A 27,205-nucleotide genomic window follows, 5' to 3' on the forward strand; every position below is an offset into this window, starting at 1 on the left:
TAGAAGGAAAAACAAAAAAGCATGGTACACTTTTAAGTTTAACTTAATTTTTGAATAGCTGGGTAGAGGGTGAAGCATGGAGATGGGAGCCACCATTAGTGGAAAGAGAAGGGAGGATGGTGTGTGTGTGTGTGTGTGTGTGTGTGTGTGTGTGTGTTGTGTATGAATGCATGTTTAAAGTGAGGATGTGAATGGACAGTTGCCTGGATCATTTGATAATAAGGTATAAGCGGGGGAGAAGAAAGGTATGCTAGGGTGTTCTAGACAACTCATTAGTATGTCATAGGTTGGAAAGATTAGAAATGCTTAAATAGTAGAGTACATTATTGCCTTTCTAGTATATAGCTTCATTGAAAAACCATATTGCAGGCTCAGCAAAAGATCCTCACAGCTAAGGCTTTTACTTATTTAGAGTATTTTCTTTGCTTGACATGACTTCATTTTTGACTGGTGACATCCATACCGAGCTCAATTCCCATTCATTTTGTAATGGGGAATTTTAACACAAACTGTGACTAAGGAAAATGATTACACACCTGTCAATTCTATAAAGGGAAAGAGAACTGTTGGCACAGAGGAATAGGCCAAATCGCTACCCAGGTCTCTATGGAGTCCTCTCCGTCAGAGATGTCATTTCTCATTTTAGCTCTGAAACAAGGCAGACCTTATAGCTTCTGTCTTGCCACCAGCATCTATAGGAATTGCTGCCATAGTTGCTAGTCTAAGCCAATAAAATTCCATTTTTGATTGTATCTTTGTACATGTTATATCCTAGGGCCCAGGAGGGTAGGATGGGGCATAAATTAAGGAAGGAATGAGCATACGTGTGATATAATGACTGAAATGCAGCTTCCTGTCACGAGGCCAGAGGCAGAGAGGGGGAGAAATGAAAATGATTCATGCAAAGGAGAAGCATTCGTTGTAAGATGAAATAAGGTGGAATGGAGTATTGGAAATAAAAGGAAACCTATTCCAGATGGCACTGGGGCTTTCACTGATGGAGAAGAGATCCTGAGATAAGAAAGAATATTCTCTATGAAATGGAAGAAAGAGAAATGCCATGTTAGAGAGAAAAAAGTAGTAATACTTGTTAAAAAAAACCCATTGACAGCAATTTTGACTTGAATTTTGATGTAAAAGGATCAAGTCAGTGCTATAATTCTACTTCGAAAAAGATCAGTGTGACTTGAAAAAGAAAAAAATGCAATGTTTTTTCTATGCTACCTGAATTTTGAACCAAATATAAGATTGAATCAAACTTTTTTCCTTTCCTGAAGTTTCTTACCTATTTTACTTGAGCCCCTGGTTGGGTATCAGATTGGGGAACTCAGTTTGGAAAGCTGGTTTTGCAGTTCTATTTGGCCCTGCCCTGGCCTCAATGGGGGAATTTATGGCAAAGACAAAGAGATCTTCTGCTTCCAGCCAGAGAGTTTCTGTTACATGAAGTGGAGGAATTTTTTAAGACCTGAAAATTAGTAGAAAGAGAGATGAGAAAATGGGCATGAAATTGATGAATTGAAGATTTCAGTAGACATGAAAGAAGGCACATGGTAGTAATGTGGTAGGGACAGATGTCTACCTAAAATGAGGAGGGTGGCAGAAGCAATTGCTAAGATGTGCAACAGGAAAGAGTAATGTCATGGTGAAGCAAAGTTAACTTGGGGAGTTAGACTCTAAAAGAGAGATACAAGCGATGACGTTACATTTGAGAATATATTTTTATTTTGTTTTCCTGTAGGCAATTCTAGAACATCTGTAATTCTAGGCAACTCTACAAATATATGTATATATACGTATGTGTGTGTGTTCCTATATACGGTGTGTTTGGTGTCCAACATAAATAAGCCTCTGAACTTAAGAAGTTTACAGTCAATGTCACTTTTATGTGCTCTGTCTCTATCCTTCCCTCTCTCTAGTAGTATCATTGTATATTTTACATTGATGTTGTCTGACTAAGAAGTTGAGGTCGTCCACTGTATCCCAGGTGTTGCCAGTCATCTTGACTTTAGGTTTGCCACTGGACTTCAGTGACTCTGGAAACAAGATTGAGGCTGATGATTTTGTGCAACTTGGCTTTACTTAAATCCAGTTCATGCAAAAGTCAAGACATTACTCTATGAGGTCACTGGTCCTCACTGAAAATGGAGGACCATCACCCACAATAGGAAGCATTGATGTTAAGAATGGAAAACAGTTTTCTCTGTGCTATGTTATTTTAATTTAATCAAGACCTTAAAAATAAGAAAAAGTACTCTTGCCCCACTGTACCATCTGGGTCAGTTCTCTTCGGAAAAGGCATCAGGTCTTCTCCAAAAGCCAGTCAGTCATTAGCTCAGATAGCTTTTGAAATACCCTATTCTTAACTTTGTATTTTGTCTCTTTCCTTTTTACTTATTACAAGTGTTTTCCCCTTCCCAAGAGGATATTTATAGGATTTTACTTGTGTTTTTAGCTTGGAATAAAATTTATTCAGCTACTTGGAGGGTAGGGTGAGGGTGGGAATAATATATATTTAAAATCCAGTCTGACATTGAGAAAAATACTTGTAAAACCCACAAAAATTAGCATCTCAAAGTAACATAGTTAGTCCCTCACAAGGGCCTATTTTGAAGGAAACCTCTTTAGTGATAAATTGAAAATTTGCAGTCACACATGGTTAGTATGAAGTTCTTATTGGTTGTACAATTGCTTACCACACTATAGGGTTGAGGAGCAGATTGACAGATGCTTTTGCTGAGGTGGCATGTTATTATGTGCCAGCAAAACACCCATGCCATATGCGGTAGTTTGGGGATAAATATCAAATAGAGAAATCTCAAATTGATGAAGTTTGGTGAAGCCATTTCACAGTCCAAGTCTTAGGTTTGTAAACTGCGCCCCCCCCCCCCCCCAAGCAAGGAGATAAAGAACAAAATCTTGGCCACTCAAGGAACTAGTAAATTGTGGTATATGGTCAGTTATTATGTCACTTATTAATAATATATAATTAATATACAAGTAAAGGCTTATCTTTAAACAAAGATGAAGTATACCAGGACAAGATAGTAGTCCCCTCTGTGACTGGATAAATGTTGTGAGAAGTAACTTCAGAACCCAGGGAGTACATTCATGGAAATCTTGGTCTCCAAAAATATGTCTTAATTACTCATACAAAATATCTGGGAAAAGATCCTTTTTATGCGTTTTACCAACCATAGATTGTTACTTTTGGAACTGTACCTATGAAGACTCCAAGAAAAATAGAGAGGGGAAAAAAGAGGGCTTTAATAATGTCTGTTCTGCTCCAATGAACTATAACTAATAGAAAGATAGAAGGCAGCCACCTTTACACCTTTACAATGAATGCTCCTTTCTCCAAGGATGTGCACATTTCCACGATGTAATAATTTTATTTTCCACAGCACTGTACCCTTTTCTCTTTGTATTTCCTATTCTCTTTATTTTCCCATCCATCATCCATCTCTATCCTTGCCCCCACCCACCCTTACCTCAAGAATGCAGTATCTAGAGACTCTACCTCATTCCACCTCTGTGTTTAGGTTTTAGCCTCCCCTCCACTGGCCTCTGGAATTTCGCCTTCTTTAGCCACTGATGTAATAGATATAATCTGAGTATCATTCTCAGAATTCTCAGAAACCCTTTATTCTCTCTCCCACTCTCTACATTTAAAGTGTATTGGTGATAAGGTCTCTACCATCAAGGGTTTCTCTCCTTGGGAAAGCTGACTGCCTCCTTCTTCTGTGGAAGAGAAACAGAGACACCAGCGTGGGTAGTCATGGTTCTTTGAGTTGTCTGCTTTGCTGCTGTTGGCCTAGATATTGGTACTATTGTGAGATCCAGTTTAATTTTTTTGAATAGGCTATGAATCCAAGTAGTCTCTGCATTGTATCTCCTTATTTTTTTGCCAAGGAACAATTTGGAGAAAGCATTAGGGTGAGAGGATACTGTTTAGAGATGAACTCCCATCTTGGTGTCTTTGCGTAGGCAGTCTCTCATGCCTGGAGCATTGTCTTTGCTCATTCCTGCTTCTTTACATTCCTAACTTCCTTCAGCCCCAGCTCTTGACATGAGACCTTTCTTGATCCTGTAAGTTCCCTGTGCACCTCCCCCCCCCAAATTGCCTTGAATTTACTTTGTATATGTTTTGTTGTGGTGTATATACATTTCATTTTCCCTATTAGAAGGTAAGATCCTTAAGGGCAAAGATGAGTTTGTTTTTCCTCCTTGTATCCCAGCTTCCTAACACAGAGCCTGGAAGATTTGTTCTCTAAAATTTGGACTCAGTCAAAGGCTGCACCCGAGGACCTAGAAGGTCTCAAGGTGGTCTCAAGGCTACAGGTTCCCCACCCTGGAATATAGCTGTGACAATAAATGTTTGGTGAATTATTGATCAGTATTAATTACCATAAGCTTTTGGCAACTTTCAGTTAAGTGTGTTGTGATTCCCTTCTCTGGAAGGCTCTTGGATATTCAATAATTTCAGGTGAGTTTGAGTAGTCACCTTCTAAATTTGCTCTAATGTTAAGCGTGCTTTTAACAGCATGATGACTAGCCACCATAGCAAAGACCCCACTGTTTTCTGAATGATTTGAAATTTTGGTAACCTAGTGGGTGAAGGTAGGGACAATGAGAGGGTGTAGACAAAACAAAGATAAGGAATCACAGCTGTTACTAAAGGGAGTGCAGCAGCTGATTTTTAAATAAATAATGCTTTATTATTTTTCCTTTTCAAGTAACGAGTTTACAAAATCAATCTGTCCCTCCTACTCTGTCTTTCCTCCATTGAGCAAAATATTCTTTAACAAATGAACAAATGCAAAAAACAAATCCTTCATTCTGTATCTACAGAGTTTGGCTAAATAAATTTCCTCATCAGCCATGTCCAAAAATGTATGTTTCTGCATCTTAAGCCTTAAGCATGTTTCATGTTCATTCTTTTGGATTCATGGTTTAATCATTGCTTGATCAGAATTTTAAAATCTTTCAGTTGTATTTCTGTAAGACATTATTATTAAATAAGTCATTCTAGGTCTGCTCCCTTTACTCCACACTACATCATAAAGTTCCTCTCAATTTGCTTTGAAGCTGTTCATTCCATCATTCCTTCTATTCTATTACATTCATATGCCACAATTGGTTTCACCATTCCCTAATAGGAGTGTACCTTCTTAGTTTCCAATTTTTGACTGCAACACAAAGAGTGGATAGAAGTATTTTCTTTAATTTCTTTGAGGTTGTGTTCCTCCTTCATTGCCAAAGAAGACCATGCCATCAGAGAAATGATGACATGACTTGACTTTGTTTTGAGTGAGGGAGGGCTGTGCAGGTCAGCAGCCTCACTTCTCCTCCAGAGCCTTCTGAATCCAGTGACCAGATATTCATGAGGATGACTGGAGATGACCCAGGATGAGGCAGTTGGGGTTAAGTGACTTGTCCAAGGTCACATAGCAAGTGAGTGTCAAGTGTCTGAGGTGAGATTTGAACTCAGGTCCTCCTGACTTCTGCACTGGTGCTCTATCCACTGCACCACCTAGTTGCCCTAATTTCTTTGAGGTATAAGCCAAGTAGTGGTATAACTAGGTCAAACAGTATGCATAGTGTGATAACTTTCTGGGCTTAGTTCCAAATTGTCCTTTGGAATGGCTAAACCAATTCAAAATCCCACCCAATAGTGTACTAGTGTGCTTATTTTCTAGGGGTGATTCTTTTTTTTTTTGGCAACACAATTGGGACTAAATGACTTGCCCAAGGTCACACAGCTAGTAAGTGTCAAGTATCTGAGGTCAGATTTGAACTCAGGTTCTTCTTATTCCAGGGCCAGTACACTGGAGTCTATCCATTTTGCCATCTAGCTGTCCCACTAGTGGTGATTCTTAACCATAAACAATACACAAATTTTTTTTCAATGAAGAGAATTCCAGATATAAGAACTCTTTCCACTAATGCAAATCACTTCTTGTCTCTAATTTAATAAATAAGTTCTAGAGACTTGCATAAATCACATGAAGGTGAATTGACATGTCCAGTCACTTAACTAGCATCAGAGGAACCTTGGTCTTCCTGTCTACAAATATAACCTTCTCTTCGCTGTACCATACTACCTCTTAACTGAAACTAATCAGGAAACTAAAAGAGAGAAAATGTGAAAACATGGGATACTTCATGCTTTCATTCAGGAAATATTATTAAAATATATTATAGTATACATTATTATATACAATTATCATATATTTTATTTAATTCACTAAGCATTAACAATTCAACAGATGTTATTTAGCATTGACTGTGCACAAGGCCCTATGCCTTGTGCTGGCATAGAAAAAGACAGAAAAAGTGAGAGAGAAAATGGAAAGCAGGAGAGGAAATGGAAAAAGAAGAGAAAATGGTCAGTAAAACATTTTTAGAAAATGCACAAAAGAGAACAGAAGGAAAGTCAGAATGAATCACAGACAATTGGGGCAGCTTTGAAAGTTACATGTACTTATTACATCTTTTACAACAAAAGCAAATTTTTTAGAATCAAATGATATAACATGTAAAGTGCTTTGCAAACCTTAAAATATTATATAAATGCTGGTTATCTTTACTATTTCACAATATAGATTTGCATTTTAAGTATAATCTTTTTTTATCTTACTATGGGTGTAGAGACATTCATTTTATTTATAAAGTTCAGAATTTTTTTAAATACCACATCCCTTGGGACCAGAAAAAAGAAAAGAAAAACGGTAGGGTAACACTGTTAGCTATGTCTGTCACCAAAAAATTAATGTGGCTCATGAGCAGATGTGAATTTCCCTCAGCTCCATTCAGTTTCTACTTAAAAATTTCTTCCTGACTTTAACATGTCACTGTTCTCCCTGTTATTACTACTAGTCAACATCTTTAGCAAAGCTGAGTCTAGAAATGGATGTGATAGAGGATGCCGTGTGTACGGAGCAGGTTTTCTATCTATCTCCTTGTCTTGCCACATTTTCTTTTACCTCTTAGAGAAATTGGTTGTCTCTCTCTTTAGTGATGGAGTGATGCTGGCTTCCTTCTTAAAATCCCTGCAGTGCTTCCATTAGTAGGTTAAGTGGTACATCACCCATAACTGACATCTCATCAGGAAAGCCATCCTATGCAGGGCAAAATTGTGTTTTTATACTTGGGAAGACCCATGGAAAAAACACAGAGATTGACGCACTGTGTTTCTTTGCCATTTTCCCTGGCCCACGTTCATGCAGCATTAATCATAGCTTTGCTGAATATTATTAAGGACTCATCTGTAGAAATAGGTGATTACGGGGACACTTTCATTATCCAGGCCTAGCCCTTTTTTCCTTTTCTTTGTCAGGCTTATTTTAGGTCATTACCCAGGTTATACAGAAGCTTATTCCCTCTCACCCCTCCCTCCCACCCGTCTCCACTCCCCATGGAAACCCAGTGTTTAAGACTCTCTATGATCTCCATTAAGGTTCTTGGTTCACCTTAATTGGATATTGACTTTTGTGAAACTAATACCATGGACTAACTGGAATCAAGAGAAAAGAAGGTTTATGGTAATAGAGCTCTTTCTTGTCGCACCTGTAATAGAGGGAATCAGCCAGAATCACTTTTTAAAAAATCATTTATTCTGAATTTAACAACCATCCTGCCCAAAAAGGGGAATATTTCTATGTTCAAAGCAATACAGAAAAGGATTATATGTGTTCTTTTTATGTGCAACTTACTTTTTAAAAAATTCATAATTTATAAATTCAGCATATTACTTTCTCTAAATATTTTTGATATCATTTATTTCTGTCACTAAAATTTCTCCTAGTATCCCTCCCTTTTCCTGCTCCTAGAGATCTAGCTCATATAACAAATAATATTTTTTAAATAAAAAAAAGAAATAGAAGAAAAAGAGAAAACGAATCAGCAAAGCCAACCAGTATGTAAAAAAAAAAACCTGAAAATATATGCAGTGTTCCACACCCATGGACATTCCACCTAAGCAAAGGAGTTAGGAGGGAGATATCTTCTACAGTCTCTTCTTTGGTGCGTTGTTTGTTCTTTCCAATTTTACAATGTTCACTTTTGATTATTTAGTGGTGGTTCTTTCCATTTCAGTTGTTTCCATCATTATATATACTTTTCTTGGCTCTATTTACTTCACTCTGCATAAGATCATATAAAATTTTCCATGCTTCTCTATTTTCATCATATTTGTTGTTTATTACAGAGTGGTAATATTCTTTTACAATTCCATGCCATGATTTGTTTAGTCATTCCCCTAGTCATTAGGCATCCACCTTGTTTCCAATTCTTTTCTCCTACAAAAAATGCTGCTAGAAGTATTTTGGTCTATATGGGGACTCTCCTTATCAATGACCTCTTTGAAACATGTTACTTTCCAAGTTGTCCTGGTTGACTTTGTCTCCTTCTGAACTTCGTTTTCTTCTCTTATGTTCATTAAAAAAAGTTCTTTAATGACTGGGTGACTCCTAAATGATGAAAAAAGTCAATGATTTTGAATGACCTTAACTGGATCCCGACAGTCATCAACCATATTTGTTACCAGTTCATCATTTATATTCGTTAAGCAGTCAGTATGTAAGCACATTCAAGGGCAATATTTGGTTCAGCTAATGATTTACAGCTATCCATTCATTCCATAATCAATGTTTATTAAGCACTTAACATAGCAGGATCATAGATATAGAAGTGGAAGGAACCTCTTAGGTGATCTATTCAAACCTTCTCATTTTATAGATGGGGAAACCTAGGACCAGACAGGTAGATTGACTTGCCTAGAGTTATATGCAGGTAGGAAGTGGAAGGCAGAGACTTCAGTTCATTCTGTCACCTCTCAAATTTCTCTTTGTGAGAGGGAGATGACTGAGTTTCTGCAGGCTAGGCTAATGGAACATAAGCTTTGACTGTTTCTATGAAACTAGAGAGCCTTTGAGTATGGATCTAACAATGGACTTTGTATCTGTTATCTGAGGACTAAACTTGATAAATGCAGAGAGGCTCACCACTAGAGGATTGGTCACAAAGTGAGGAATTTTTTGACCACAGCAACTCATGGAAAAGTTGTGTTAGGAGCTAACAAAGAGTGCATTCATACCAGAAAAGTCATGGCTCTTTTCAAGCATTGTAGTTATACGCTAAGCACCATGCTAGAGGAGAAACAAATAGTACCCAGTCCTTCTCCTCTGGCAGCTTACATTTGTCCATCTACATCCTCTTACAAAATTCCTCTTGGGAACAATTCTTTTGTCATATGCCAGGTCAGATTTAAAGGTGCCATATGTGACTGCTTTGAGATGGTGTGAGGCTTATGTTTATAGCCATGACCTAAGCCTCATTAGTATGTCTTTAAGCAAAAGAGCTAACATTGTTTGTTGTTCAGTTGTGTCTGACTCTTTGTGACCTCATTTGGGGTTTTCTTGGCAAGGATGTTGGAGTGATTTGCATTTCCTTCTCCAAATCATTTTACAGATAAGGAAACTGAGGCAAGTAGGGTTAAGTGACTTACTCAGGGTCACATAGCTAGAAAGTGTCTGAGGTTGATTCTGACTCCAGGACTGGCACTTTATCCACTGCACCATCCAGCTACTCTTATTATTGACACAGTATTAAGTTTAACACTTAATTAATGATTCAGGCTATATTAATGTCAAATGAGAGGGCAAAATGAGGATATAATGGATTCATAGAATCATAGCTTTAGAACATGGAGGGTCCTTAAGGATCCTTAATCTATTCCCTTCATTTGGTAGATAAAAAATGAAGACTTTAGAGTTCATAAGGGTCAAAGCAGGGATTTGAACCCAACTTCCCTGAGTCTAGACCAAGGGTGGGGAATCAAGGGCTGCACTTGAGGATCAAGAGGGCCACATGTGACCTTGAGGCAGCAGGTTCCCCACCCCCTGGTCTAGACCTACAAAGCTTTCTACACTACACTAGAAGTTCAGGGCCTATTTTTCACCATGCAGGCCCATAAACTCAGTTTCATTAATTCACATCGCGTGACCAGGCTTTGATGAATACTAACCAAAATAATACAAGATATTTGTAAAGCAGGAAAATGTAAATGAATTTACATTAGGGAACAGAATTGCTAGGGCTGCAGATATTATCAGTTGATCAGAATACTCTGTGCTCGATACTGAATAATTTGGGAAACCCAATCACTAATCACAAGATTTCTTCTTGAACAGAGAATTAGGGTAAAGGAAGTTAAATGATCATAAGAGACCTTTTCATCGGGCCATGGTAATGACTCACCCTTTTCCATTATTTGGATAAACTTGCCAAGTCTACTGAATATTTATGTTTGCTGGCCAGGGATCTCTCTTGGTCAGGCCTAAAGACACCCTGGCAAATCCTTACTCACTGCCTCTCCTGTTACGAGGCTGTAGACAGACCACCCCTCCTCTGTTTGCATTTGCTGTTACAATACCCTCCTTTTTTTTAATTCAATAAATTTCTCTAACATTTATAATTTTGAAGTTTATAGTCGATTTTTATACTGATTACATTTGGCTTATGTCTGATGATATCTTGAGATGTGCTATAATCAGATTAGTAGTGGGTTTCTAAATCACATTTTGGGATGGATTATTTGGAAAAATTTTTAGTAGCTAATCTAATCTTTAGTATCTGGATTCTCTCCCAACATTCTCCTTGCCTGTTTCACATTCTTCCTCATTTCTAATGGTCTCAAGTCTACCTGACTTTTTTCTCCATGGGCGGTTAGTGTGTAGAGTACCCAGCCTAAGTCAGGAAAACTTCTTTTCTTGAGTTCAAACCTGACCTTGGACGCTGACAGCCTGGGCAAGTCACTTAACCCTGTTTGCCTCAGTTTCCTCATCTATAAAGTGAGTTGGAGAAGGAAATGGCAAACTACTCCAGTATCTTTGCAAAAAAAACCCTAAATGGGGTTATGGAGAGTCAGACACAAATGAAAAATGACTGAACAACATTAAGAAATTCTTCTCCCTGACAACTGAGGGTTATAATAAGAACTGGCATTTACAGAACACTTTTAAAGCTTATAAAGCACTTTATACACATGAACTTATTTGAACCTCACAACAACTCCTATGAGGTTGGTACTAGAGCTGCAATAAATTCTCCCCATTTTATGTACGTTCATAAGGATGAAGTGTCTTGTTCACATACATGTGCATACGGTCATAGAAGGAAAATAAGAACTGTGTACATCTAGTCTCAAATACTAGATGTGTTACTCTGGAAATGTCACTTAACTCTGTTCGCCTCAGTTTCCTCATCTGTAAAATGAGGATAATAATAACACCTACCTCTCAGGTTGCTGTGTGGATCAAATGAGATTATATTTGTAAATCACTTGGTACATTTCCTGGCACATAGTTGGTACTTAATATATGATTATTCTCTCCTCACGCCCTTTTCTTTTATCTGCCCCCTTTATCTATTTCAATGACACCTGTTGGTTCTCCATCTTTATCTGGCCTAGGGAAATGTGTTTTCACACTTAATTGCTCCCAGAAGGTGGTCTGTGTCCAGCCAATAATAGCCTGACCACCAGATGGCCCAGAGATATTAATGACCATGTGGTTTCAGAGAGAAGATTCAAACCTATTTCTTCCTGATTCCAATACTGTTACTCTATTTACTAAATTAACACAACTGACTGAAATCCTCATGCAAGCCAAATGCCTCAAGGTAGCCAGTTATATAAGCTTTTTAAATGAAGACTCACCAGTCTTTCAGGTGTGGTGACATGTGTGTCTAGGCCTTGCTCCTGGGGAAGCTGAGGCTGGTGGATTGCTTGTGTTCGGGAGTTCTGAGCTGCAAGGGGTAAAGCTGAGTGGATGTCTGAATTAAATTTGGCACCAATATGGTAAACTGCTGAGACTTGGCAGGGTGGGAGAATGGATGGGAGGCTACCAGGCCACTTAAGTGGGGGCAAACCAGCTCATGTCAGAAATGAGAATTTCAAAGCTTCTGGGCTGATCAGCAGTAGGGTCAAGCTTGTGATTAGCCATATTTCTAGCCTAGGTGAGACAGAGAGGCTTAGTTTCTTCCCCCTAATCCTCATAATAATAACAACAAAAATAATTATAAATAATCATCTGTACTGAATATTTCCTACACTGATGAAATCTCAAGTCAAAAACAAGCAAATAAAACCCCAAGGACTTAAAAAGTAGCATTTGCTTCACCACCTCATTATCTTTTCCTTACCCATTTGCCAGTAGAATGATAGAATGTCCCAAAAGGCAATCAATAGGAGTAATTAAGAAGAATTTAAAAATTCTAAACTTGTGTAAGAGGCTAAAGAGTTTAAATAATAGCTCCCATTTTTATAGTCCTTAAAATCATTTACACCCTTTGTATTTTTTGATCCTCCCTCAAAATCTGTGGAGTAGGTACTATCGTTATTGCCACTGTGGAAACTGAGACTCTGAGACACGCAGTTATTTACCAGGGTTGCACAGCCAGCAAATATATCAAGAAGGATTTGAATTCAGTGTTCCTGACTGTAGGTCTAGGGCTCTATCCATTATGTACTTATACTGTGTCATACCTGGATGTCATGAGTTTTAGTACATGGGCTGTGAAATTTGGGATATAATATTCTTGCAGATAAAAGGACATTTATAAATAACTTCTGAAATATAAATTTTGCTTACTTAGCACATGTGTGTATGTGTAGCATGTTAAATCTAATATTTACAAACTAAACAAAACTTGCCCATTACATATATACACTAATTTCAGAAGACATCAAATCTTGAATTCATAAAGAACTCACTGAAAATCATTCTTGTTTAAGGGAAGCTTTGATGCACCCAACTCTCCCCTAGTGTTGCTAAATTAAGTATCCAATGTGCTACACGTTATTCTTGCACATAACACTGTGCAATGAGCAATAAATTAAAAAAAAAAATCAAGACCCATTGCACCATGGTTGTGTCACCTCTTTTGAATCCATCAACTGCAGTACTCAGGCATTGGGACTGACTTGTGGTGGTTGTCTGGCCTCATTGGGAAGTGAATGGGAAGCATTCATATATCCCTTCAGCTTTTGCCAGCTCTCCAGCCCCTATCCGTCTTATAAGGCCCTCTCTCCTAATATGTTTAACTGAACAAAAGTTCTCAAGTTACCTAACAAAGAATTGCACACAATAAATCAAAAAGGGTCATCTGTCCCATGAAAGAAAATAGATAAATCTTTTTCTAAAAACCCAAACAGAGGGATTTTTAGGACCACATGGCAACAAAGATGGGTTAGGTCAGACACAGCTGAAATATGTGAGAAACAACTTAATATGTTTTCATGTATGAAATAGCTGTATTTCAGACTAATATTGAATCTTTTCCCATAACTGTCATGTAACCCATTTCTGTCCCTGAGGAAGGACAGTCATTAATCACGCAAGAGATCTGCCCCATTGACTCATTTCTGTGCAAGCTCCAGGAGGCTATGATCTCAACACCCCATTCAAGGAAATATTCACAGAGGCAATAAACAACATTCACTTCGTGTTATCTTCATATTGTATATTTGTTCCCATTATTCTTTTAAGGCTTAAAATGGAATAGTAAAAATTTATTATAGCTGTAAAGGTTTACACAGAATAGGGGAGATAGAGAAACAGAGAGAGGAGACACATATAGAGGAGAGAGAAAAAGGAAAGGCAGAGACAGAAGGGAGGGAAATGGGGCAGAGAAGGGAAAAAGAGACAGAGAAGGACAGACAAAAGGGAGAAAAGACAGAAGAAGGAGAAGCAGAGATACACAGAGAGACAGACACAGAGAACGACAGAGATGCTACAAATAAGTACTCATCTATCAGTGCTGTATGACCTATCATAGAAGGAAGTGCAAAAGCAATCTGTCTGGTCACCAGCTGAGTGAGGGCATAGGATTAACAGAGAAATTTGCAGGGGAAATAGCCTTTCCCTATGTTTATCATGTCAAGTGGGAACAGATTAATTTTGTTAATAAACACAAGATCATGACTTCCCCACATCACTCCCCCAATCCTTTGCTTCTTCCAAACCTCTCAGTTCGATTGAACATGCTAACCATCTTCATCATTAGTCAGCTTTGTTGGCTCAGAGTCATGTTAGAGCAGGGGCTCTTAGCCTTTTTGTGCCGTAAGCCCCCTGGGCAGTCTGGTGAAGCCTGTGCATTCCTCCTCACAATAATATTTTTAAACACATTAAATAAAATACACAGGATTACAAGGGAAATAAATTATATAGAAATGCAGTCACCAAAATAGAAAAAAGAAAACAAGTTCACACACCGCAGATTAAGGACTCTTGTCTCCCTCCCCAAAAAACCCCAAACAGTTGGTACATCTTATTGATTTTACCTTTACAGAAACTCTTGTTTCTTCCCCCTTCTCTCCATTTGTATAGCCACTTTTCTAGTTCAGGTCCACACACATTTCATCTGGACTGTTCTAATAGCCTCTTAATTGATGTTCTTCTTTCAGTCTTTCCCCTCACCAATCTATCCTCTATATAGCTACCAAAGTAATCTAAGTTGTCTGATTAATATCGTTCCACTCATTAAAAACCTCAGTGGCTCATCATGACATATAGGATAAAATATAGGCTTCTTGTTCTGGACTCTAAGTCCCTCCACAAACTGCCCTCCCACCTACATTTTCAACTTTATTTCATATTCCTCCCTTTTATGAATTCCATGCTCCTATAAAACTGGAATACTTATCATCTCCTCCAATCAATATTCTCTGCCTCCATGCATTTGAAGCAATCATTAGGGATTCTCTCCTCATTTCTGCTTTTAGAAATGCTTGTCAGCCTTCAGGGCTCAGGTCAGGGTCCCCCTCATTTATGAAGTCTTTTCTGGTTCCCCTCTCTACTTTTTGGGGTTCTCTGCCTTCGCAGTACTTAACTAGCATATATGTATCCCCTCAGTAGTATGTAAGCATCCCTAGGAAACATACTGTTTTAATTTTGTCTTCTCATATAGTACTTTGTAAAAAGCAGCTAGGTGACAAAATAGATAGAGTTGGACAGGGAGTCAGGGAGACCTGAGTTCAAATCTGGCCTCAGAAAACTTACTGTGTGACCCTAGGCAAGTCACTTAACCTCTGTCTATCTCAGTTATCTTTATATAAAATGGGGGTAGTAATAGCACTTGTCTCCTAGGGTTGTTGTTAGGCCCAAAGAAGATGATTTAAGCCAAATACTATGTAAACTTTGAGGCACATATAAATGTTGGCTACTTTTCTATGTAAGTTAGGTGTTTAATAAATGTTGAGTTCGATTGAATTTAATTCTGTGACTAGCAGATATAAAAGAGCCATCAGCCACTCCTATCTAATCAGTAATTAAAGGAAAGGTGTGAATCTGTAAGGCCCTGTAATGACTGCTTTGGAATGGTTGAGGGTTTGACCAAATGTTCAACAGGTAGTAGAATGATAGGGATGGTTTTATGGTTCACAGGAGACTTAGATCTCTCCTTCATTTGAGCTAGATAGAGATAACTTTGTTTATTATAGTGAGATGTAACTTGCTATCTGCTTGACAGAAGCCTGACAACTTAAATGCTTGCAAAGGTATAACTGATATTTCGAGGCAGGTTGTTCACAGTGGAGGAAAATGGGATACTATGGACACTTATCTTGGCTTACAAAAGAATGCAGACTTCATTCATTATGGCAGCTATGGACAAGTCACTGTGGGAAATGTGATGTTTAAAAAATGTGAGAGACATATTTTCTGGGCCATCATTTTATTAATAATGCCAGCATTTTATTAAAAGGGGGTCTGTGGCACTCTCAAAGGTCAAAGACAATCGTGGCAGCAGACTCAAGGTTTATATGCCCTTGGAAAAGGGGTGTTCCTGAGGGTGGCAATCAACTTTGATTGGTTAACAATTAATGAGAGAATGTATATTACAATGAGGGGCTGAACCTATTCTAATAAACTTTGATTATGTCATTTTAATTCTAAGTTATCCCCAGCCTTGGGCAATCTAAACAAAGCTTCTATACCCTCTACCCAAGCCTGAGCAGAAGGGAGTTTCACCTTAGATTAGAATCCTGATCTAACTGAATAGTGTAGCAATACCCAGAATGAGGACAATGTTAATCCTATCTTCCTTCAGCTCTTTACATGACAGACTGGACAAGGAAATAGGACAAGGGAAAAAAAATCTTGGGTCTTCCCAATTTTAATAATTGACTATTAATGGGAGAGAAAAATAATCATTTCTTTCAGAAAACACAAAAATAAGTTAAGACCTGACCTCTACTTTGTAGGAATTTATAATCTAGTGTAGAATATGTCATGACTAGTGGACTAGCAGTGGGGGCCAAGTTGGGAAAGGTTAGGAAAAGGAATCCAAGAAAATGAGTAAGAGCAAGGGGCAGAATATGGGAGCAAAGTTGGGGATGGGTTATTCTAAGGATAGCCATATGAAGATGATTCCAAAGATAAATCTGAAATTGGTAGGTCTGCTTGTGGGGAAAACTGCAAAAAGGGAATAAGTATTATTGGCCATGGTCCAAGTCAAGTCTGATAGGGGAGGTAGGTGGATTATGTATTAAGAAAATAGATGATAGAGATGATTAGAAGATTCAAAGGAGAGTCACTTGGTGAAGGGTGAGCTAGGTGGGAAGTCGGTGTTCAGAAGGTCAGGTAACAGATATTGGGGACTTAGCCATCAGGAGACTAGGGAAAAGGGGTAGGGAATCCAGTGACTAGGTTCTATGCTTCAAGATAGGATACTCAGTCATTGAGAAACTGGGATATGAGGCAGGAACTGAATTATAAGGGTACAGGATAGAACAGGGGCAAAAACCTAGCCACCAGAACCAGGTGTGTTGTGTATTAATTAGGTTTGTGATATTAGAAAACATAAAGTCTTTGCACTAAGTTGATCTAAGTACAGTTTGTTGAATGATATATAAACCATGTAGGTATAGTCATACATGAAAGCACAAGAGGACAATATAGGTCTTTGACCTACCTTACTGTCACCTTTTGGGTCCCATATTTTTCCGGGCCAGAGAAAGGGGGCTCCGTGTATTTAAACTATTCCCAGAATGTGTGCTCTATTTAGTCAATGATTGCTTGACCACTAGATTTCTCAGAGATATTAGTGGCCCTGTGGTTTCATGCTGAGTTAGAAAAAGGGAACTACTGCCTCTCATAAACATGCCCATTTAGGACTAGGCAGCTGGGTAGCTTAGCAGATTGGTCAATTGCTAGTTTTGTAGTCTAGGGGACCTGAGTTCAAATCCTGTCTTAGACACTTATTAGCTGTGTGATGGTACAGGGCAAGTCACTTAATCTTTATCAGCCTTAGTTTCCTCATTCCTAAAATAGGGATAATAATAGCACCTATCTTTTAAGGTTATTGTGAGGATCAAATGACATCATATATGTAAAATGCCTTGCAAATTTTAAAGCACTATACAAATGCTAGCTATTATAAGGATAAATACAAGGGTTGAGTAGATTTCCTATGAAATCAGGGCCTATACTTATGAATATTCCACCAATCACTTTACTTGTCTCTATTTGTATGTGTCCTCTCCTCTGGGCTAAAGGACCCGATTGCAAGGTCATGGCAATACTTTTTCAATGCAATGCATGATCTATTCCCATAGAGCTCCAGGATTAGTCCCAGAGTCAAAGTCAGTGGGTGGAGCTAAACCTATTCCAAGAAGGTTAATAGGCATAGAAAATGGTACACAATTAACTACACTACTGGGTGGAACAAGGATCTACTCCTTTCTAAGCTACTAGGCCTAGGTCATACCCAAATCCCCTTCTAGTTTTTGAGCTCAAAGGTATTTTAGAAAAGGTCATAATGGAGGTAATGGAAATTAATGGGATTGAAATTCTGTAAGTTGTCTGAGTTGGTAACTCTCTCTCCATTAAAATAAAAAGACCCTAGTCTCACTGGTTCTTAAAAATAGACAACAAAATATAAAACCAACATCTTCTATCTTTAAACCTGAATTACATAGAGTTGAAATGGATAATTATTGATTTATCTAGAAGATTTGGGTTTGAATCTTGGCTTGCCTGCTAGCTATATGACTTATCTCAGACTGATAGTTTGGGCCCTTAATTCAAAAAAGTCAGATAGGACAGTGATCCATCAAGAATGAAGGCTCAGGGACTAAAATGAGACTTCCATGGATAAGATCATGGGAAAAAGTAGCAACAAGAGAAAGACAATGAAGGAATTTTTCAGGTCATGGGTGCAACAGTCTTCAGGCTATAGCTGAAGGAGCAGTAGGGATCAGTGGGCTCCTGGGAAGAGACTGCCCATGGACTTGGCACACAAGGCTTCACCTGCTCTCCATCACTCTTTCTAAATCCTATTTGATATAGCTGGGTTCCCATAGCCTCCATACCAACCAGACAAAGGCCATGGGTTTTATTGGTGGAAATTTCTCCCTTCCCCATGATGGCTTCCCCATCTCTAATGGCACTGGTAAGGAGACACTAGGGATTGTCTAGTGAGGCTCCAGCTGTACAAACATGGGACATGGACATTTCCAGAATAAATCATGGAAGCTTTCAGAAAAGGCAAGGTTGGGAGTGCCAGGAAGCAGGAGATAGTAGGTCCAGAGTCCTAAAAAATAGAGAGGCTTTTTGAACTGTTGCCATGTATTAGGTAGGTAATTTAACCTTTCTCAACCCTAGTTTCCTCATCTTTAAAATGGAAATAGATTCAATTCAATAAGATTATGTTTATGAAAGTGAAGGCAGTAATATTTTCTGTTTATACCTCCCTACTTCACAGGAATCAATTGAGATAGTATCTGAAAATTGCATAGCAAACCATTACTTCAATACTTGAAAAGATCTGTGATTTTACCAATGAGGCCCCTATTGCCACCAGCAGAGATGGAAGTTGTTCTATGACTTAGTACCTGTGGCTGAAAAATTCATTCCTTGTGGCCATCCTGGTGATAAGTATATTTAAATTTGGCTATTCTGGTCCTAGGAAAACAGGCATAGCCTGGCATAACTTTTGTATTGGAAGCCTTTCTATATGGGTAGGATCTGCCAGGATTTACCCACTGCTGGTATAGGATTGAGAATCCGGGATCACTTCCATGTCTTCTGAGGAGGTGTCAGAAGAGATCTTTGAAACACCTCTTGAATGGAGGTTTTTAAAAACATAAATCTATGTCAGTTATTATAATTAGTGTCCAAATGAAGTAACTATTTGATTCCACGGTGTGTACCCATTGACACATTTGTCACATAGCCTCATAGGAGCCCCTGGCTCTTTAATTACTGACCTGGGGAAATACCTGCTTTTTTATTTTTATAACTCAGGAGAGAGGTTTTGGAATCTCGTTGACAAATAGGCTGCCATGATGTAGCCAGCAGTAGAGTCAGGAGACGAGGGATGAAGTCTTGATTCTGACTCTTACTAGCTGCATGTGACCATCACCAAATCCGCTGAGTTCCTTATACCTCAGTTTTCTCATTTATAAAACAAGAATAATAATTTTTAGTTGCTCTTCAGTAATGTTCGACTCTTTGTGACCCCATTTAGGGTTTTCTTGGCAAAGATACTGTAGTGGTTTGCCATTTCTTTCTCTTCATTTTACTTATGAGGAAATGAGGCAGACAGGGTTAAGTGACTCAGCTAGTAAGTGTCTGAGGCTGAATTTCAACTCAGCTCCTGACTCCAGACCTGGTATTCTGCCCATTAAAGCCACTTACCAGTCCAAGGACTGAAAATACTGCGTAAAACACCTGCCTCACAGGATTATTGCCAAAGAAGTGCTCTAAAAACTGTTATGCATAGGGACTGAACCTGTGATTTTATTGGTATAAATATGCCAATTTATTCTAGTACAAGTCAACACCTCTTTTTAGAGAGTTGCCTAGAACACTAAGTTGATTAGTGACTTGCCCAGGGTCACATAGTCAAGTATGTCATAGGCAAAACTTGAACCCAGGTCCATCCTTGCGTGGAGGCCAGCTCTATGCACTGTTGCCTCTCATAATAAGCTATTGTTTTTGTATAAATGTAACTTGATTATTTTTGTCTTCCCAACATCATGTTAGCTTAGTAAATGGAACAGTGTTGCCTTTTCCCAGCCAATCTTTGCCAATCAGGACAGAGAAATCTCCAGCTAACAATGAATGTGTATTATGTAGCCAAGTATAGTTGTTATATTATATCTGTCATCTGAACAACTCACTCCAAGTCTGCGGACCTCAGTTATAAAATGAGGGGAATAGTCTCTAAGGCATTGTTCCAGCTCTTACTTGGATTCTATCATTCTAGGGTTTACATAAGGGATGGAGAGAGGGTCTGGAAGACCTGGATTCATGTCTTGCCTCTGATACATATTTGCTACGTGAGCCTGGACAAATCTCTTAATGACTCAGTAGCTGAGACAACTTAAAAACTCTGAGATTTGGAGAAGATACAGACTTGCATTGGTAGAGGGGAATTTCTTCCACCAGGAGTAACCTATAGCAATGAAACCAGAAGAAAAGCAGACTTTGAATATCAGATATTAAAACCTCTGGTCTAAGTGTGTGAGAGAGCTTTTACTGTAAGATACAAAATAAAAGCATGGAATTGGTGATGATATTTACAGAAACATGGACTAAAAATGAGATATTGAATTTGTTTAGGCTAGAGGTGTTAAGGTATAAGGCAGATAGATGACATGGTGCTAGTTAGGAAGACTAGCTGTGTGACTGGGCAAGTCACTTTAAAAAAATCTCTGTTTGCCTCAGTTTCCTTATGTGTGAAATGGGAAAAATAATAACACTTTCCCTCCTAGGGTTATTATGAGGATAAACAGAAACAAGAATTGGAATTTGGAATTCTGAGACTGGAAAGCACTTCAAAAATTTCCAAGTGATATATACATGCTAGCTTTTGTTCTATAGGCCAATACTTCAAGCTTTCTTCTTCTTTACTATTTACTGAATATTCCTTCATCTATTTTAATACCCTCAAATACCTGCAATTTCCTTTTAAAATTGTATATATGACAGGCAGCTAAATGGTAAAACCCTTTCCCAATATAATGCAATTGGGGGATTTTTATTTGATTTCTTTTTTGTGTCTTGAAGTGAAAGTAACTCACAATAATAATAGGTAAAAAATATTCCTTTGATCTGACAGTAACATTTCTTACAAAAACACTAGGATCAACTCCTCCTTATGCTATATTTAAAGCAAGTACACAATGCCCTAGCAAGGGTATAGTTACTTCTGAAGAAGTACAGAAAGAAAAAACAATTCTACAGTGCCTCATTATTTCAGTTATATTTTGGTCCAAATTGTGTTTCATATATTGCCCTTCTCTCATCCTGCCAGCAAGTCTGTAACTTAAGTGCTTTCCTTGTCCCTGGACCTCCACATTCATATGGGGCTCTACTGTATCCAGGCATAGATATGGAAGAAGACAGTGACCACAACCAGAGGTTCAGGAATCTTCCTGGAGGAATTCTGCAGCTTGGGAGAGGAAGTTCCCAGGGATTTTTGCCTAGCACTCCAGAGAAGTGGTATGACCCATTCAAAGGGAGTTGGGCTCTATCTATCCCACCATGAGAGAGTGGAGAACTATTCTTTCATTCCTTACAGAGGCCTTAGGAATGTGCTACCAGCCCTAGCCCTGCCTCTCCTCCCATCCTGAATCAAGCATTTGCCCTTGTTTCTATCTCTCCCTTGGAAAGATATCTTCAGCTTTCTTGGGCCAAAGATGGCACCACCAACCATGTATGACAGTGCCCGTTCTGTAGTCTTTGCTGTTGTGGCTGCTGCCGTTAGAAAGGAATATTTGATCAAATCCGAGAGTGCTCTGAAGGATGTTGCAGGGTTGCTGATAAAACCTCTTATGGTTAATTGAAAAAGTCAGCATGGGCAATTCATTGCTGAGGCATTTATTGGAGCTTTGAAAGCAACCTACAAAAAAGGAGAACAGATTTTTGCCTTGGTATTAATATCTCCCCTAAAGATTTACTCTGTCACCTAACTGGAGGAGATCCTGGGTTCTCAAAGTTTATGCCAGTGGACTATGGACAGGTTTTAACTATAGACTCAGTGCTGAATTATGGCCCCCCTGCCTAGATTTGTGGAAGCTTAGCAGCAGAAGGTTGACTAGAAATGATGACATCTCTCAGCAGCTCATTAAGAGCATCTACTAAGGCAGGAAGGAGTCAGATGGAGGCAGTACAGTATAGTTGGAAAGATCATTTGCTCTGAAGTTGGAGGATCTGGTACTCTGATACTTACTACCTGAGGGACCTTGGGCAAAGTTACTCAACATATCTAGGCCTTTGTTTCCTCTGTAAAATGATGGGTTGAACTAGATGGTCTCTGAGATGAGAGATGCTCTCTGACATACCTTTTAGTTTTATATCTTTGATTCATTTAAAACCATAAGTCAATTAAGTAATGAATTAAATATAGTAGCTATCATGCAGACATTAATTTAGCTCTTAGCAAGCAACAAAAGAATACTGGCACTAGAATCAGACCCCTCCACTGACTCTTTATAAAAATAAATAGTGTAGCATTTGTGGTAAGGAAGAACTAAACATCCATTTGTATGTGTGTGGCCTCAAGCGAGTCATTTAACCTCCATGGGTCCATCCTCATCTATAAAAGGATGAAGCTAGACAATTTGACCTGTAAGTTCCCTTCCAACTCTAAAAGTGTGATCCTATGACTCCTATGTATTCTCAATCATGATTATTCATAAATGGTTTGTGAGAGGCAAATATGAACTGAGACTTACCCAACTTTTTAAGGGTGACTCCTCTCTAATCAGCAGTTAAGCTGGAAAAATAGCCCATCTTTTAACACATAAAGTCAAGTCAACAAGAACCTCCTATATGCTAGGCAGTGCTAAACTGTTCCTTGAATAATATCTCCCAACTCAAGTATAACATTCTTCTGAGAGCCACATGCATCCCTTATCCCCTCTAGTGGTACACAGTAGTCCACTCAAAAGATTTGATGGTATCCCTCTAGATCAAGCAGCTATCAAGAGAATTATGCCTATTCCCAGGAGGGAAGGGAGCAGGGCACCTCTTGTCACTTAGAACTTAATTTTTAGATGATTATACTTCTCTTTTAGTTCTTAGTGAGGTTTAAAACTTTTGACCATTTAGAAATTCAGAATACTGTGAAGATTATTTTTGGTGGTGGTGGTGGTGCTGGGGTGTGTGTGTTGTATGTGTGTGATGGTGTGCATGTGGGTGGTGGTGTTGGGTTTCCTTTCACTATGTGTGCTTTCCATTTCCATGGTTGTGTGATGGATACCAAGCAAATGGTGGTAGGATGGAATTTCTTTAACTATGTAGTCAGATTAATTGTCAGAAGTTCAGGCACTTTCCAGTGACAGGGATGTGTGATGCAGAGAAAAAAATGGAAGATCTAGTGAGACAAGCTGTGAAAACAGGATGGTTCAAGTTGCAAGAGGCCCCATGACAGCATGGGGTGGGAGTGTTGTACTGTGAGCCCAGAGGCAATAACCATTTGACCCTTTGCACATCACCTTACCAGCCTGAGCCTCAGTTTCCTTACCTTTAGATTAAATCAGATGATCTCTAAAGTCCCTTCAGGGACCTGGCATTCCATAAGTTTCTTTGTTTTTTACATTCCAAACCACACATGCCTCCTAAGAAAGTTTTTAGAACATTGAACATTAGTGGGTCATACTGTATTACTTTATTTAACCTCATGAATTATGAACTAGAAATACTGAACTAATGAATAACACAAATTTAAGACCTATGTAATATAGTAATTAAAAAAACCCCAACTCATAAGAGACTTACATGTAAAGGAAATAAATTTATTTTTATTTTTAATCAACAGTGTTGACAATATCACCAAGCATCTGGTGTGTATGTATGTGTATGCATAGTACATGTATAATAAACACATTCTAGCTTATGAATATTTATGTATAAGATACATATATATATATCATGAATATAGACATACATATGAAAACACACTGGCCCCTGTATAACTATATGCAAAATGTGTTTTCAGGCATATGCAACACAAAACACTAAGAATGTAAAAGGACTCACTCAAGTTCTTTTGCCTAATCTAATGTAATTTTTGTGAGGACTGCTTAGAGCAGGCTTTAAGTTCAGCACACATCAGTGTTTATCCATGTGACACCAAACATTTATTGAGTATCTATTATGTATTAGGCACCGTGGGGGAAACAAAGATAAATTAGACATGGTTCCTACCTTCTAGGAAGTTGCACTGTAGAGAGGTGTTTACAATCTATTTATAAGAGCCAAGCATTACAGCAGAGTTTCATGTTGCAGTATCTATTACTTGCTCTAGGCATCAAAAATCTTTCTTTTGTTGAAGCATTCCATTTTTTACTTCTAACCACCAGTGACCACAATCCAATCCAATTTAGCCCAACAGGAATTTACGAAGCACTTACTGTGTGCAATTGTACTAGGCAAAAGCAAAAGAAAAAAGACAAAGAAAAAATGAAAAATAGTCTCTACCCTCAAGAAGCTTATATTCTACTGGGAGTTAGGATCGGGCAGGAATATATTAGGCTTGCAGATAAGTATATACTTTATAATTTGGGAGGAGGGAGTGAACACTAAGAGCTAAGGGAATCTGGAAAGATTTCCCATAGGAGAGGCAAGTAACGACGGATTTGTAACAGGCCCAACTTAAGGCCACATTTCCTTAAATAGGTCATCCTGATATAGTACATAGTATGTGTAACCCTGTATCATGTGTTATCAGGTCACCCTGACATAGAGTAGAATGAACACCCCGAGTATCAGTTTTACTCTGAGTAAAACTTTGGACAACTTAAATTGGTATCTATCAAAATCAAGGTGTTAAACACTCAGGAAGAGATAGTTTTTACACAGCTTGGACCCTCACTCTGTATTTTTTTTTCTCCTCTACAGTTGACCGCATTGGGCATCAGGAAAAGGCTCAATAAAAGTGGCATTGAATCCTAAATGGGGGGCACTCCTAATTCTCAAAACAAATCAATTAAAAATACCCTAATCCTTCTGTGACCCAAATACTAGTGGCCTTGTCATTCCCTCTTCTGATTTATTGCATCCTAACTCCCATCCATCCCTACAGTGGGAAGCAAAAGCCTTTATGGTGATGAGCTACGCATACCAGGGCTTGCAAAATGTGGATTTGTTCTGAAATGGCAATACAAAAAAAACCCAACAAAACAATGCTCCCATAGTTCCCAGCGACACCCAACAACATCAGACCAATTTCACTCCATCAAGGAGAAACAATGTATAAAGGCTGTCAGGGCTTGCTAGATGTATACTCATCTTCCCCGCCTTAGTCCATATATCACAACAGGTAGTTCCCAACTCTCTTTGTGTCAGACATACATTTTATCTGAAAAGACAGCAGACAGAGCTACCTGCTGCTTACTCTATGGCTTTCCTGTGTTTCTCTTCTTTTTCTTAGTTCACTGGGGCTTATTTAAATAAGCTGGCTTGGGGCCAGGAGCTCATCATTTTAATGCAGTGTAAAATGGAATATGCATAATTATATGCAAGCCATATGTGAGGGAGACAGCTCAGCTGTGAATTTCAGGAGGCTGGGAGAGTGAACAGCTAGGGATTAGTTGAGATGAGAGCGGAACAGAGTGCAAGTGTCACCCAAATGAATGGCTTAATGAGTGCGCTACTGACACTCCTCCTTTCACCTACTTCTCCCTTTGCTTTAACTCCAAACCTGAAAATGATGTAGATTAGAAGGAAAATACTGTATGCAAACGGTATTGCTAATGGGTTCTGTTAATGTCTCCATTTAAACTTCAGCTTTCTTAATTAACAGTGTAGATCAAAATAACCAGTAACTTTTAATGCAGCTTCTTAATTAAATATTTTTTACTGCATTTGATTGAATACTCATTGTTCTTGCTAGACCGTTGCTCCTTTCAGATCTTTATTTAAAAATAGAGGGGAAATCAGTTTATCGCTAACAGTATTATGATGCCAATTATAAGTATGCAAATTTCTTTTCTTATGGCCTTGCTATTTAAAACGACAAAAAAAGTACATTATCTAGAGAATGCTTGAGCATGTCAAAAAGTTTACATGTATGTAATGGAATCCTGAAAATGCAGTAAAGTCATATAAAACTCCTAAAGTGGGTATGACTTTCCACTTAACTTGGATTTTGGTTTGTTTCTGATTGTTTTAAAGTATTAGAACACGATGAATTTGCATGTTCAGCCTAAGCTATTTAAAGGAAAAAAAATCCCAAGTTTTGATATCTAAAAGGCGTACTGCGTATTTAAATAAACTTCTTAATAATGTTGTTATTTCTGGATTCCCGTTTGTTTAATGATCTGAGCTGTTATGCTTTTAGCTTTTTTTTTTCTTCCATTATTTGTAAGTCCCTAAATAGGCCATTATATTTCCCTTCAGGCTAGAGATGAAGATGGACATGCTGAAAATTTCCCCCAGCAGCACTATACTAAGGAAACTCCAAGGCTTGCCTTCAAGAATAACTGCGAACTACTTGTAAGAATAACATACTTACAACAAGTCTAGAATGTTACTTTAGCACAGTGAAAAAAGTTTTGGAAAGGGTTTGTACATTATTACATAAGTTATGAACTATTAGAGTTTTATCTGTGTAGAAGTTCTAAATGCTTATATCACTGAATAAGTATAAGATCTCAAATTGTTTGCAAATCTTTTATATCTGATTATAGAGCTTGAATGGCCCGGTTTCATTCATCTGCTTGGTATCGTAGCGTATAGGCAGCCCTTGCCTGATTAGAGAAGTTAGAAATATAGAGACAATAAGTATACATACATAGAGATATATTATATACATATATATGTAGCTTTAAAAATGCCCAACCCCACTCCCACCTGATATCTGTATACTATTTTTAGACAAAGGTGTAAAATTTTGTTCTGCTAGAAAAAAAGATAGCAGAGTTGACACGCAGTACTCCCTTTAGAATTCAACAATTTCTCCACTCTCTCACCAAATGCAATCAAGGCTCTTTCCGTCCTGTTTTTCTGTGTAGAAGGAGTCAAAGCAAGTAAGCAAAAGCACTGACAAGAAGAATGGAGGATGTTTACAAGTCGTAAGAGAGAGGATATCAGTGGTGAAAAGGACTGTATTCCAAAGGAGGGTTAATTTGCTGTTCATTTGAGTATTTTCAGCTAGACAAGATGAAAAGCAAGCAAGAAGGCCTATTATATTTCTA

The 27,205-nt window shown here is 38.3% G+C and overlaps 1 protein-coding gene across 3 annotated transcripts in view; it reads left to right on the top strand.

The window, feature by feature from the left end:
- Positions 1 to 27,205, top strand: part of SOBP (sine oculis binding protein homolog) — a 228,742-nt gene that overhangs the window by 109,803 nt on the left and 91,734 nt on the right. For 2 of the 3 annotated variants that reach the window (XM_072642983.1, XM_072642984.1), the window contains exon 5: positions 26,409 to 26,504. The exons of the other annotated variant lie outside the window; for it this stretch is intronic. In XM_072642983.1, the coding sequence (XP_072499084.1) occupies positions 26,409 to 26,504 (96 nt within the window). The remainder of the gene's footprint in view (positions 1 to 26,408; positions 26,505 to 27,205) is intronic. 3 annotated transcript variants of the gene reach the window in all.

The sequence above is a fragment of the Notamacropus eugenii genome, chromosome 2, assembly GCF_028372415.1.
Source record: "Notamacropus eugenii isolate mMacEug1 chromosome 2, mMacEug1.pri_v2, whole genome shotgun sequence".
NCBI classification, from domain to species: domain Eukaryota; kingdom Metazoa; phylum Chordata; class Mammalia; order Diprotodontia; family Macropodidae; genus Notamacropus; species Notamacropus eugenii.